The sequence below is a fragment of the Lepisosteus oculatus genome, chromosome 4 (genome assembly GCF_040954835.1).
Source record: "Lepisosteus oculatus isolate fLepOcu1 chromosome 4, fLepOcu1.hap2, whole genome shotgun sequence".
Lineage (NCBI taxonomy): Eukaryota > Metazoa > Chordata > Actinopteri > Semionotiformes > Lepisosteidae > Lepisosteus > Lepisosteus oculatus.
Genome location: NC_090699.1, coordinates 26,683,025 through 26,695,028, shown reverse-complemented (window position 1 = coordinate 26,695,028; position 12,004 = coordinate 26,683,025). Strand labels below are relative to the sequence as shown.

At 37.9% G+C, this 12,004-nt stretch overlaps 1 protein-coding gene across 3 annotated transcripts in view; it reads right to left on the bottom strand.

The window, feature by feature from the left end:
* The window catches only part of LOC102693085 (disintegrin and metalloproteinase domain-containing protein 12), a 91,576-nt gene extending 83,365 nt beyond the window's left edge, over nucleotides 1-8,211 (bottom strand). For all 3 annotated transcript variants that reach the window (XM_015347043.2, XM_069188998.1, XM_015347044.2), the window contains exon 1: nucleotides 7,762-8,211. In XM_015347043.2, the coding sequence (XP_015202529.1) occupies nucleotides 7,762-7,873 (112 nt within the window). In that variant the 5' untranslated portion in view covers nucleotides 7,874-8,211. The remainder of the gene's footprint in view (nucleotides 1-7,761) is intronic.
* Nucleotides 8,212-12,004: the final 3,793 nt, after the last annotated feature.

Here is a 12,004-nt window from a genome sequence, read left to right as displayed (position 1 = left end):
CAGGGTTCTGGGAATGGTGCTGATATCGCTCATAAAATTTCACTGCTTACAATCTACAGCTGGTATCCTGCGGCAGTCGGATTGCTCCTGTCTGTGAGCTTCTGTAATATAATTGTGTGAAAGCCCTTAATCTGGAGCTAATAAAGGATTTCATTTAGAAAACCATCTGACTCTTGTCGGTCATGGAAAGCACATGCTTTGGCAGGGACTCAAAGCGAAAATCCAGTCAAACTCAGACATTTGAAGAAAGCGTTATCTTAGTCACCCATATGCTGTTTTTTTAAATCTATATTAACAGCCACAATGACTACAAAAATGTTTCAGCTCTCTTATAATGACATGCCTAATGTGCAGTGGATGACAGCAGGACGTCAGTGGCAGCAGCTTTGTGCTCTTCTTTTTCTGTCTTATTATTACAGCTCCTGACTAAAGAAAGCACTCACTAATAAATCTCAGCCAGTGTCATGACATCAATATCCTACAATACTTTCATCAGACGCATAAAGAAAAAATAAGTCCTGAGCATCTCAAGGGAATGCATAGACTGACAAGCAGACACTTCACCTCAATGTCATTTTCTAGAGTGAAATATAAAACATATAGCTTTGTCTCATGGCTTTGCGTCTGCATCCCAGAAGTGTGTTAGGTGTTGATGTGATTTGAGGATGCAGTGATGAGACCCTTCAGTCCTCAGGGAAGGGAAGCAGCAGGCTTCATATGTGTGTGTGTGACATAATCACTGGGTGTATGGTTTGGTCCGCCACAAGACCGCAGCTTCTGAGCAGAGAGCATTTAGCAGGTCAAAGCTTTGGTCACCACAACCACAAAGATTCTGTTTTTTTGGGGGGGGGTAGCTGGAAACAGAACCTTCAAATACAGAACTGTTTGTAAAAGCCCTGTTTTTTCTTTAAATTTCCACATTACGTGCCTGTCCACTTCTTTATGGACTGTGCAAGGTCTGCAAAAAGAAATTTAAATGTAGCATCAGAAACCAAGCCAGACGACAAATACAAACTGTACCCCATCTGACACCCAGCACTTGCATCAAGACTTCACATTAATAGGATATTTTCATGTTTCAAAAGCAACAGAGCAGAATTACTCATAGGACAATTACTGTATGAGCATAAAAAAATCACAGATTCATATTTCTGTTTAATTTTCCTTCTGATGATTCTGAGAGGAGCATTAAACCAATCCATTAAAAATGAAATTATTATTCTTGGGTTCAACAGTTATTAGAAGGGACCTCTCAATACTTGAAGTAAAAGAGAAAAGGCATCAGCTGAACTCTGACCTTTGTAGCACATTTCTGTTGAGAAGGGGAAACACACTATTTTACTATGTGTCTTTAAGGGGGTTGTGCATGATCCTTTTAAAGGCTTTCCATGCACAGTCATAGATTATTCTTTCTCAGTTTTTACCTTAAAGCTTTCAGCAGTCCATATTCACCAACATTAGCTATTGTTTTTTAATCTACATAATTTATATCAACTTTTCACTGGAACACAGTTCTCTGTAAAGAACCCATACCACATACCACAGTTCCTTTTTGCAATTCATACCAGACTGGTGGTCTTTTGAGGGAATTTTTTAAAAAATTTAAAAATAAATTTACAAAGGTTTATAAAGATCCAGAACATTAACACCATTTAAAGGTAAAACTTGGCATTCAAATTATTTGTAACATGCATTGCTTTGGAGGTTCACAACGTGCATTTGGAGAATTTGTTTCACAGCTCAAATGTTAAAACTGTTGTGCTTTTCCAGTTCTAATGAGTCGAAAAAAATTGGCTTTCATTATTTGGTCTGTTCTTCTCCATCTTGCCAATTTCTGAGAGCTTCTTTATAAACACAGTTCTCTACAGTAAACCTGTTTCATTTAAATCCTTCCTCTTGACTTTTGTTAGCACTTAAAAAAATAAATTGCTATGTGACTAAGTAGGGAATTTGCAAAGGCTATACTTCAAAGCATTAGTGTCACCACTTATTCTAATAGGGAGAAACTGCTAATAAATAAAAAAAAACAATAGGACTAAACATCTTAAATACAACAGCGCTTTTGATTCTAATTCATAAAGTCCCAAATGCATTTAATCTAAAAAACAGATTCAAATACCCACATACTGTACCACAGAGAGCAATACATGCAGATTGAATGAGAAAACTTGGAATGGGGAAAGAACATTCTTTACAAATGCTAGCAGAGTCCCCAGGCATGTTTAACCTAGTTGGCTGTTTCTGAGCTTTATGTGCTTTTGTTAACGTTGCAATATCCACCCAATCCACCCATACATTTTCTGACTACTTCTTCCAATTCAGGGTTGCAGGGAGCCGTATCCTATCCCAGAGAGCAATAGGCACAAATCAGGATACACCCTGAGTGGGACGCCAATCCACGCAGAGGAGACAGACACAAACACACAAATACAAACTCACACCAGGGCCAATTTTCTAAGAAGCCAATTAATCTACCAGTTTGTTTCTGGACTGCAGGAACAAACCGGAGCACCCAGAGGAAACCCATGTGAACATGAGGAGAACATACAAACTCCATGTAGATAGGACCCCAGGTCCAGAAGTGAACTCGGGGCCCCCATGCGGTGACACAGCAACGCTAACCACTGCACCTCTGTGCTACCAAGGTTGCAAGTGCTTTTTAAAACATACTTTATTTGTCATGAATATGGGGCTCCACAGTGGTGTGCTTCCCAGAGTCCCCACAGTTTGGGTCAGGACTCCGTTATGGACAGTAGAGTTTGCATATTATCCTGTGTTTACATCAGTTCTTCCCAGGCGCTCTGGTTTCCTCCCACCTCTCATAGACGTACAGAGTTCAAGAGATTCTCCATTTCACAGTGACAATGAACCCTTGGATATGGAAGACTGGATAAACAGTCAAAAACATATTCACAGATATGTAGTTCACAATTTTTTGTGATCACATAGTATTTTAATTAGTATACCATATACTGTACTGCCCCTGGAGAATACATACATTTACTTTGCAGGATATCTCTGTTCCCTGCTTTGCTGTCATATATTATTACAACCTTTACCCTCTGATGCTCAACAGATTACTTTTGAACAGCATAATGCTAAACAGATTTAACCTATATTTAACCATAACCTACTGTATATGTTCTGACATCAACAACAGTCAATGCACCTTTTGAATTCGTGATGCCCAAATTCATTTGTAACTTGCTTCTTTTCTATTTGCATATTTCGAAATTATTCAACATTTGAACAGGCACAAGTATCTCAGAGTATGAAAACAAAAGGGGAAACTAAGAGATAGACGATTAAGGCTTTTTAAAAGGTTAGGTTGTATTTCACAGCTTTCAGAGTTACCTTTTACCTTTTCCATACCAAATGACAGAAACATTAATGAAATACAATCAGGTAAGTCCCTGAAATGTTCTTGATTTGTTATTGTTTAGTACTTGAGTTTTGTTATTCTGAGGTCTTTGGCACATCTCACATTGGCATCTAAGTATCAGCTTTACTTCTCTCCAAGTAGTTTTACTCAACTTGTTCACAAAACAATCTTCAACACATAAAAATTCAAGATGCATTATAGTGATATAGCAATAATGACATACTGTATATTAGTGACTCTTTTCTGTTTTATTCTTTCTATTTTAATGATAATATGTCACTGTGCGCTGCTAAAAAAACAACAACTGCATTTCTCTGACGTTAACTTAATATTTTTAGTTTATTACCATCTGGGTTCCACAGAACATAGATTGATGTCTTAATTATGCTGGGACACAATTGTTGACATTAGCACTTTTCAGTACCTTCTGATATAACTAAGCCTGACAGGGAGGCTAATTGTTCAGTGAAGGTCCTTTCCCTGGAGGAGGTGTTTGAAGATTAAACAATTAATTCAAAAACACTAGAAAGAACTACCCCAAAAGGGTTTTCAGGCTATTGGTAGAGGCAGTGTTAGGAGTAAGGGGTAGATGCTGCATTTGATTAAATTCATTCCCTCGATCAATAATTACATTATGGTTCTTTTCATTTGAAATAAAATGATGGGTAGCCACTACTGACAGTAACTACGCACTGATATTTTAAAGCAGACTATCAAGTTGAATTGAATTACAGCATGTGCTTATAAATACAGATGATCCACCATCATGTCTGACTACTTTTTAATTGATCCACCAGGACAACCTAAAGCAGCCATCAGATCCCTCATAAAAACACAATCAGCTGCTCTATTCATAATGTCAATGCATTGATTCATAATGAAAGAATGCTAAACCTGGGATCACATACATTCCTGTCATAAGGAAATGACACTATGTGCTAAGAGTATTCTGAAATACTGCAGATGTGGAACATTTTGGTGGGGAACTGCATTTCTGCTTTGTATTGCCTTCTCCATTTAGCCGTCTCCATGCAGAAGTTCATGCCATTCTGACGCCTACTGTGAATTGATAGTGCCTTCCAACTGTCCAGCCACCAATGTGCTTCCAACGTATGTCTTCAAACAGGGTAGCCTGAATACCCTGTGCCAATATGTACAAACAATGATGTACATGAAAACAAGCAAGTGAACTCAGATTTAAGTAGCTGTACTTAATGCCTTTCATAAACCTAAGATTTCCTAAGAAAACATCTAAGACGAACAGCCTTAAGATAGCCTTAAAGGTCATCATGATATTTAAACCATGCCCTGCCATCAAAAGTTGGAAAACGACCTTTATGTTATGGCTGTTTTCTATAATCTATAAACACAGTACCTTCTCTTTCTACGCCCCAAAGCACTTAAAATCTAATTCTATCCCTAAGGAAATCAGAAAGTCGCCTTCTCTGAGCACTTTCAAGACACAAAACCTTCTTCTTAAGAAGGGCTTTTTTTAACTGGTTCTGTGTCTGGCCCTATGCTTCCCTATTGTATTCCAAACCCTTATTGTACTTATGTAATTCTGCTGTCACCGCTCATTGTGTGCGTTTCTTCCTACTGTAAAGCACTTTGAGAAGTCACTTTTAAAGGCACTATTTAACATGAATAAGTTTATTATTATTTATTCCAGTAGATTTCATGTTTAACAAAGTGCTTCTCACTCCTGGCTTGAATATTCAATGTAAAACAGTATAGGCCCGGGTTCTTAAACCATACTCTAGGTCTAGGCCCAGAGCAGACCCACTGGGTCATGAACACCTCACCTTGGGGCCGCACCATTCACCATTCAGGCAAGGCCTGAACCTCCATTTCATCTCCTACTTGAACATTTTACCCGGGCATGTTTGCCACCCAGGAAAAATGATTCATCATAATGCAGTGAGCTGTTACTTTAGATGTTTTACTAGAAATGCTTAAGAACACATGGTTTAAAAATACATATAGTTTATTTTGAGATATGTTCACATACCTTCAATAAAAGACAGACAACATCTTGATCTCATAAACACATTTAATGGACAACTAGATCATAGAAAGTGTGAGGATGTACAGTAGAGGCAGGGATCATCTGAATAAATATTTTGTGTTGCTCTGTCTGGATATGCTTGTTTCTTACATGCTTGATAAACTTTTTTTCTAGTTTTAAGCAAACTCCCTGGTCAGTTTTCCACATTGCCTGTTACTGTCATGGGAATTCCCTTGATCTCAATGACTTCAGATAGATATTTTGCTTTTGAAGTGGAGGGGATGGGGGTGGATAAAAGTCAGGGTATCGCTGAATAGTTTTCAAAGCCGGACATCAAATTAAAATAGTACAATAATTGACGAACGCATAAAGGTTAGAAAGGTGATGTGTTAATATAATAAAAGTATGTTTGTTATTATTATTGTTGTTATTATTATTATCATTGTGAAATTGTTTTGAAACAATATATTTTGCAATTCCCCTTTTTGATATTAAATGGAATTCATGAACTAAGAGGCTTTGGAACAGTAAATTATGTGGATACACTCAACAGCTGATTCTGCGTGGAAACTAATGAGTCCTGCACACTGAACTGAAACCGGTTTTACAACAGCACCTCTGGCTCTGAGGCTCCCTGGGAAGCCAAAGTGCTCAGCAGACCTGGTCACCATCAGCTCTGCAGGCCATGGCTGATTTACATTAACCACAGTAAACCATAGTACATTAATCTAAAGAAATAATTGGTAAAGAACTGCTTTTCCACATCATTAGCAGATAGATATATATTCTATATTTTGTCTTCATGGTAGCAAAAATGATGCTGACCGTTTCTGTATGTCTCTACATTTGAAGTTACACATGTGTTTCTTTGATCCCAGTTACAGAAGTGTTCAGAGTTATATAGGAATTGTACCGTACAATTAACAGAGAGGCAATAAACTACCACATACAGTACTACAGTACATATCACAAACATTATTAGACTTCAAAAATGGAAAAACTTTTTTATTTTACACTTGCAGTTATGCATCATACAATATAACTCCCAGCAAGTAATTCTTTACATTTTAGCATTTTGCTGGAGACATGTATTTATTTATGCCTTTGCAAACCTGAAACATAAAGCATTTATAGAGCTCTGGACTACATTGCTTGTGACGTTTTGAATTGTTTGCAGCGCAGATCTAAAATATTGTGGGTGGAGAAACAGTTCATGTTAGCAACATGTTCTTCAGATGTAAGGTGCACATGGTATGCAGGTGCACAAAATATAATAAATTTCATTCCATTTACATCTCCGGTATTTCTTCTCTGTGAACCTCAGTTTATGGCTGCTTCCTAATGCATGGGTCCAACTAAACAAGAATAAAACAGTTTCTTGTGCTTTATGTACTAAGTGATGCATTTGATTGTATATGTGTTCACTGTACAAAACAACAAGTATTTCTAACCAACTGCACATGGAATATGGATTAAAGGGGAAGTTCTCAAAGGTTGGATTGGCACTGCAGATGCACTTCTCACATGTGCTTTTGCTATCAAGAGAGTAAAGGAAAGCCCTGTGTCTCTGAAAGATAGGTGACAGCAGTCATCCATTCCCTTGACTAGATCCTATTTCTCTCAATTGGCCTGTCCTACAATAGACAATATGGGTCCACAGAACAAATACAGCATTGGTTTGTATTTATACTCTATATCCATTTTTACACATTTATCTTTCAGATAAAATGTATCTCACGCTCATACACTTACATAATTAATTGGGAATAAACAGCTACAGTATTTATGTTAAAAATAATGACTGTAAAATGACAGTAAAAGAAGAGTGTTATAGAAAGATCCACATTTGCAAATTGACAAATTGACCCCTGCCACAAAAATGCAACATAAATCAAGACAGTCTTCATCAAACACAGGGAAAAAGAAGATGACATCTTCTATTACTTACTTATTTAAACAGAAATAGTACAGACTGTATGTGATGATTCATTTTAAAGAAGGATGCAGATAACTGCTTCACTAACCTTATTCCATACAGTATAACACGAAGCTTTGGTATCACCAGACCACAAACCCAGAACAATTTGCTAATGCATTTTTCAGGGCATCAACGTGTCAAACACTAAGGAGATAAAATTCTCTTTTTGACAGTTTTTCATTGCAAAACTCAACTTTTCAAGCTGTGTATTTTTCCAAAACTTATGTTTATGAATGCACCGCACTCTGCAAATAGATGTGGAAACTTTCTAAAACGGCAAGAAAATAATTATTACAAATAAAAAGTAACCACTGCATTGAGTCTTTGCGATTTCAATCATAATTGACACTTTTCTAATTAGTATTCTTAAGATCTGGCTTTCACTGCTCATCTTACCTTCAGGTGCTTCAGTTGGTGGCTTGACAGTGAAGCACCTCGTTGTTACAAGTGACAGAACCTGGAGGGCGGTGAAAAAGACGAAGTTTTCATTCCATCGCCGGTTTGTCATGTTGTCCGGCTTCGGGTGATGATAACCGATCAGCTGAAATCACGGCAGCATGAGCATAATATAAAGCCAGGCAGCTGATGTTCAGGATGTGAGTGATTTCCTGCAATATGATCAACTCCTAAAAAAAACCCCAACAAATCCTACCCAGACTTCTGGCTATACGATACTACTGCTGTCATGAACTTTTTAGTCAACGATTTTCAAAACACAAAGGTAGGACGTCCGCCTCTCCGGTTTAAAAACCATACATTAGATTGTTAGTGAGAAGGATGAAAGGAAAAGCAGACAATTGAATCTACCAAACTGACATCGGTTAAGCTCTCTTTATGGAACAAAGTCTTGTCTTCTGTCCTCGCATGTGCTTTAAGCAGAGGATTCCGCGAGGTCCTAAAGCCGAAATATCCCAACAGATTTTTGAGCCTCGCGAATGTGCTGTATTTGCTCTCAAGAAGCGAAATAAAAAAGGTTCTGTAGCACGTATTAAATAACGATGGCTGTGGTGATGTTATATATTTTTTTAATTCAAGTAATATTTTAACGTCTTATCGAGTATTAGCTTAAAATGATTTTTTGTGGATCATTTGATCAATGATATCAAATAATATTTACTGTAAACAGTCTGACAATTCTGCACATTTTTGTACACCGAGTTCAGCATGTAAAATGTAATATGTAAAATGTTACATGTTAATGTAATATGTAAAATGTAATAAGGATAGCTTAATTGCTGTTTTAAAATGACATTAAAAATACTGTGCTTTGAAGCCTTCTTTTTCATTTCTATTCTTTGTTGAAAATAAATATTATTTAATGGTTTCTTTCTTTTTCAATTGTACAATTGGTACTAAAGGAAGAAGCTGATTCCGTATTAATCTCAAGAGGTTCAGTGACAACCTGCAAACTGAACCTGTAAGTTAATGATCAACCCCAAATTTAGATTCAGTTTTAGTTTGTATTTAAAAACTTTCAATTTAACCTGGATATACCCAGTTAACCAGCAATCTTTGTGCCAATGTCAATACGAAATAAAGAATTAGAGTATGTATATATGTATACAGTTGGCACAGAGGTTAACATTGCTGTGTTGTAGTGCTGGGGCCTTGGGTTCAATCCTGGACACGGGGTGCTGTCTACACATAGTTTGTTTTTTCACTCCTTGTTCATTTAGGTATCCTCAGGGTGCTCCAGCTTCTTCCTACAGTCCAAAGATGTGCTGGTAGGTTAGGTTGCTTCTGGGAAGATTGGTATGTGTGTGCATGTGTAGAGTATGTGCATGCTCTGTGATAGACAGGCTTCTCATCCAGGATGTATCCTGCATCGCTCCCTTTGCCTGCTGGGATAGGCTTTGGCTCCCCTGCAATCCTATATTGGATAAAGCAGTTGGAAAATAAATCGAATATAGGTCGGATGTCCAGAAATCTGTGCAGAATCCTCACATATGCAGTCCTCATTTATGTGTCTGTTTTTGGTCTTCAACGGGATAGATTATGTCATCCTATCCTGCCCTCAGAGTTCCACACCCCATTGAGATGGGTGTATGTACAGTATATGATTACAGAGATATCGATCATAGCCTTTGAGTCCACTTTAAAGTCACTTCATTTTCTCTCTCTAACATCTGTTTTCATTAATACACACTGCAATGTTCTTTGTGCTTAATGACACTAACAGATCTAAAAAAAAAGGCTGACCTAATTGTCCTTTTTTATTCAAAGCAGATCCTTTGTAGGGGCCAAAATAATATAAGGCTGGTCAACAATATACGATCATTGGCTGACCCATAACTTATCAACAGCACCTGTTGTCCGACCAGCCAGCCCTTGTTAAACAAACTCTGTGCTTGCTGGTTATCTACGTACCGAAGGAGCAGAGATCTTCTGAGGTGATGCAGCTGGAAAAAAGGCTGTGCCAGAACCTGAAGTCCCCACTTTAGATTAGCTGACTTAGCTGATTATTATTGGGATATCATTCTGAACAAACACGCTGGAGGAAGCGTGGAAAGGTATTGAATAAAAGGCAAAATAGATATCATATTATTATAATAATTGCTTACACTTATATATCGCTTTTCTGGACACTCCACTCAAAGCACTTTACAGGTAATGGGGACTCCCCTCCACCACCACCAATGTGCAGCCCCACCTGGCACCAGAACACTCACCACACATCAGCTATCAGTGGGGAGGACAACAGAGTGATGAAACCAATTCATAGAGGGGGATTATTAGGAGGCCATGATTGGTAAGGGCCAATGGGAAATTTGCTCAGGACACCAGGGTTGCACCCCTACTCTTTCCAAGAAATGCCCTGGGATTTTTAATGACCACAAAGAGTCAGGGCCACAGTTTTATGTATCATCTGAAGGACAGCACCTGTTTACAGTATAGTGTCCCCGTCACTATACTGGGGCATTAGGACCCACACTGAGCACCCCCTGCTGGCCCCACTAACAGAGTAATATGGCTGCGGGCAATCATGTATTATACAGTATCATACAGTTCCCTCCAAAAGTACTGGCCCAGCAAATTCAACATTCTTAGTTTTACCTTACAGTCAATTAATTTGAGTTTGTGACCATGCGATTAGTTTAAATCATAAGTATACTATACATTTTTACTTTTGGGTTATTACATGCATACATTTGAACCAATAACAAAAAACATGCTTTGTGTATAACCCAGTGGTTTCAAGTGACTAAAAGTATTAGGACACATTCTCTTTAAGTAAATTTCAGTGTTAAAGTCAGTATTTTTTATTGCTTTGTTGACGTGCAACTACAGTATAGCTGCATGAAGCTTGTGACCTGTAGATCTTACCAAACTCTTTGTGTGATAATTTGAGATGTACAGTATCACTGCAGCCAGAATGGGTTCCTGCCTCTTCTGAGAACTTTTAGAATAGTAAGGAAGTGTTTTCTTCTGCAAAACATTTCTGTAAACATTAGTTGTCATCATAAGTTGCTTCTTTAATACAGATCTGTGAGTCAGTTTTGGTCCAGGCTAAGTCATGCTTCACCCTTGAGGAAATGTTATTTGGAACATCTGCCTGTACTTTGGTAAAGGTTTGTCGTATTCATATAGACTCTCATGTGTCTATAAACCCTTGTTCCAAAACTATATCCTGGTTTATATTTGTACTTGCAAGATAGTTCTGAAGAATGGCTTACATGCCTGTCTTTTGCCTGCTTTTATGTGTTGGGCTTTTCTGTAGAAATGACATAGAACCTTTGTTGCCTGTGGGTCTTGGCTGCTCGTCCGGCAGCCAATTAGAGGCTCTGTTGATACACAGATGGCTAAATAGAGAGCCTGAAGCCTGGTCCCCATCGTATTGGCCAAAGAGGCAGGATTTAGCTCTTTCCTTGGATGGTAGATAGCATCCTTCCCAGCCATTGTTACAGACTGGCCTGTTGGATAGTGGCATGTGCCTTGAAGTGTACAGACATATTGACTGACATCTGATGATCCACGTTTGAATGGTAAATCTGCAACAGCGAGGACACATATTGGCTGTGACTGGCTTACACTGCTTGTACCTACGCTTTGTGCTGGTTGATGTTAATCCCTGCTAAGCTTGTCAGTCCAGGTAATAGGACTTTATCACATAAAATCAGTGTTAGAACAGGTCAGTGCTAGGAATGTGCTGGTCTACAGTACATGCAATTTACTGCATGGGATAGCATTAAAAATCATTGAGTTCAGGTTTCAGAAAGCTTTGAATAACATTTTCTCTATCTGCTCAACAGTGGGAGCAAAATATTTTTGTTCTAGGGCAATAATAATTGTTTTTGGGACAGTAAAAAATTATGTTTTAAATGAAAGGTGCTGGCAGCTGAAGTAGGTGTTTTCATTATTGGCCGGTACTAAAAACAGACTTAAAGGGTTTGGTGGGAAAGACAGGTTTGTTGTTTTCAACGTTCCAAACTATGAAAAGTAATTCTTTGGCGGTTTAAAGAGATTTTTGGGAATATATTGCCTTGCACAATGTATAACAAATGTCAGTTGAAGCAAATTAATTTCTTGCAGTACATTGCATTGTTAACTAAAGTAACTGTTTTTACAACACAAATACAATATACATGTATTTCTTCTTACATTGAACTAATTTCTGCATGCAGAGTAATCATTTTTTAAA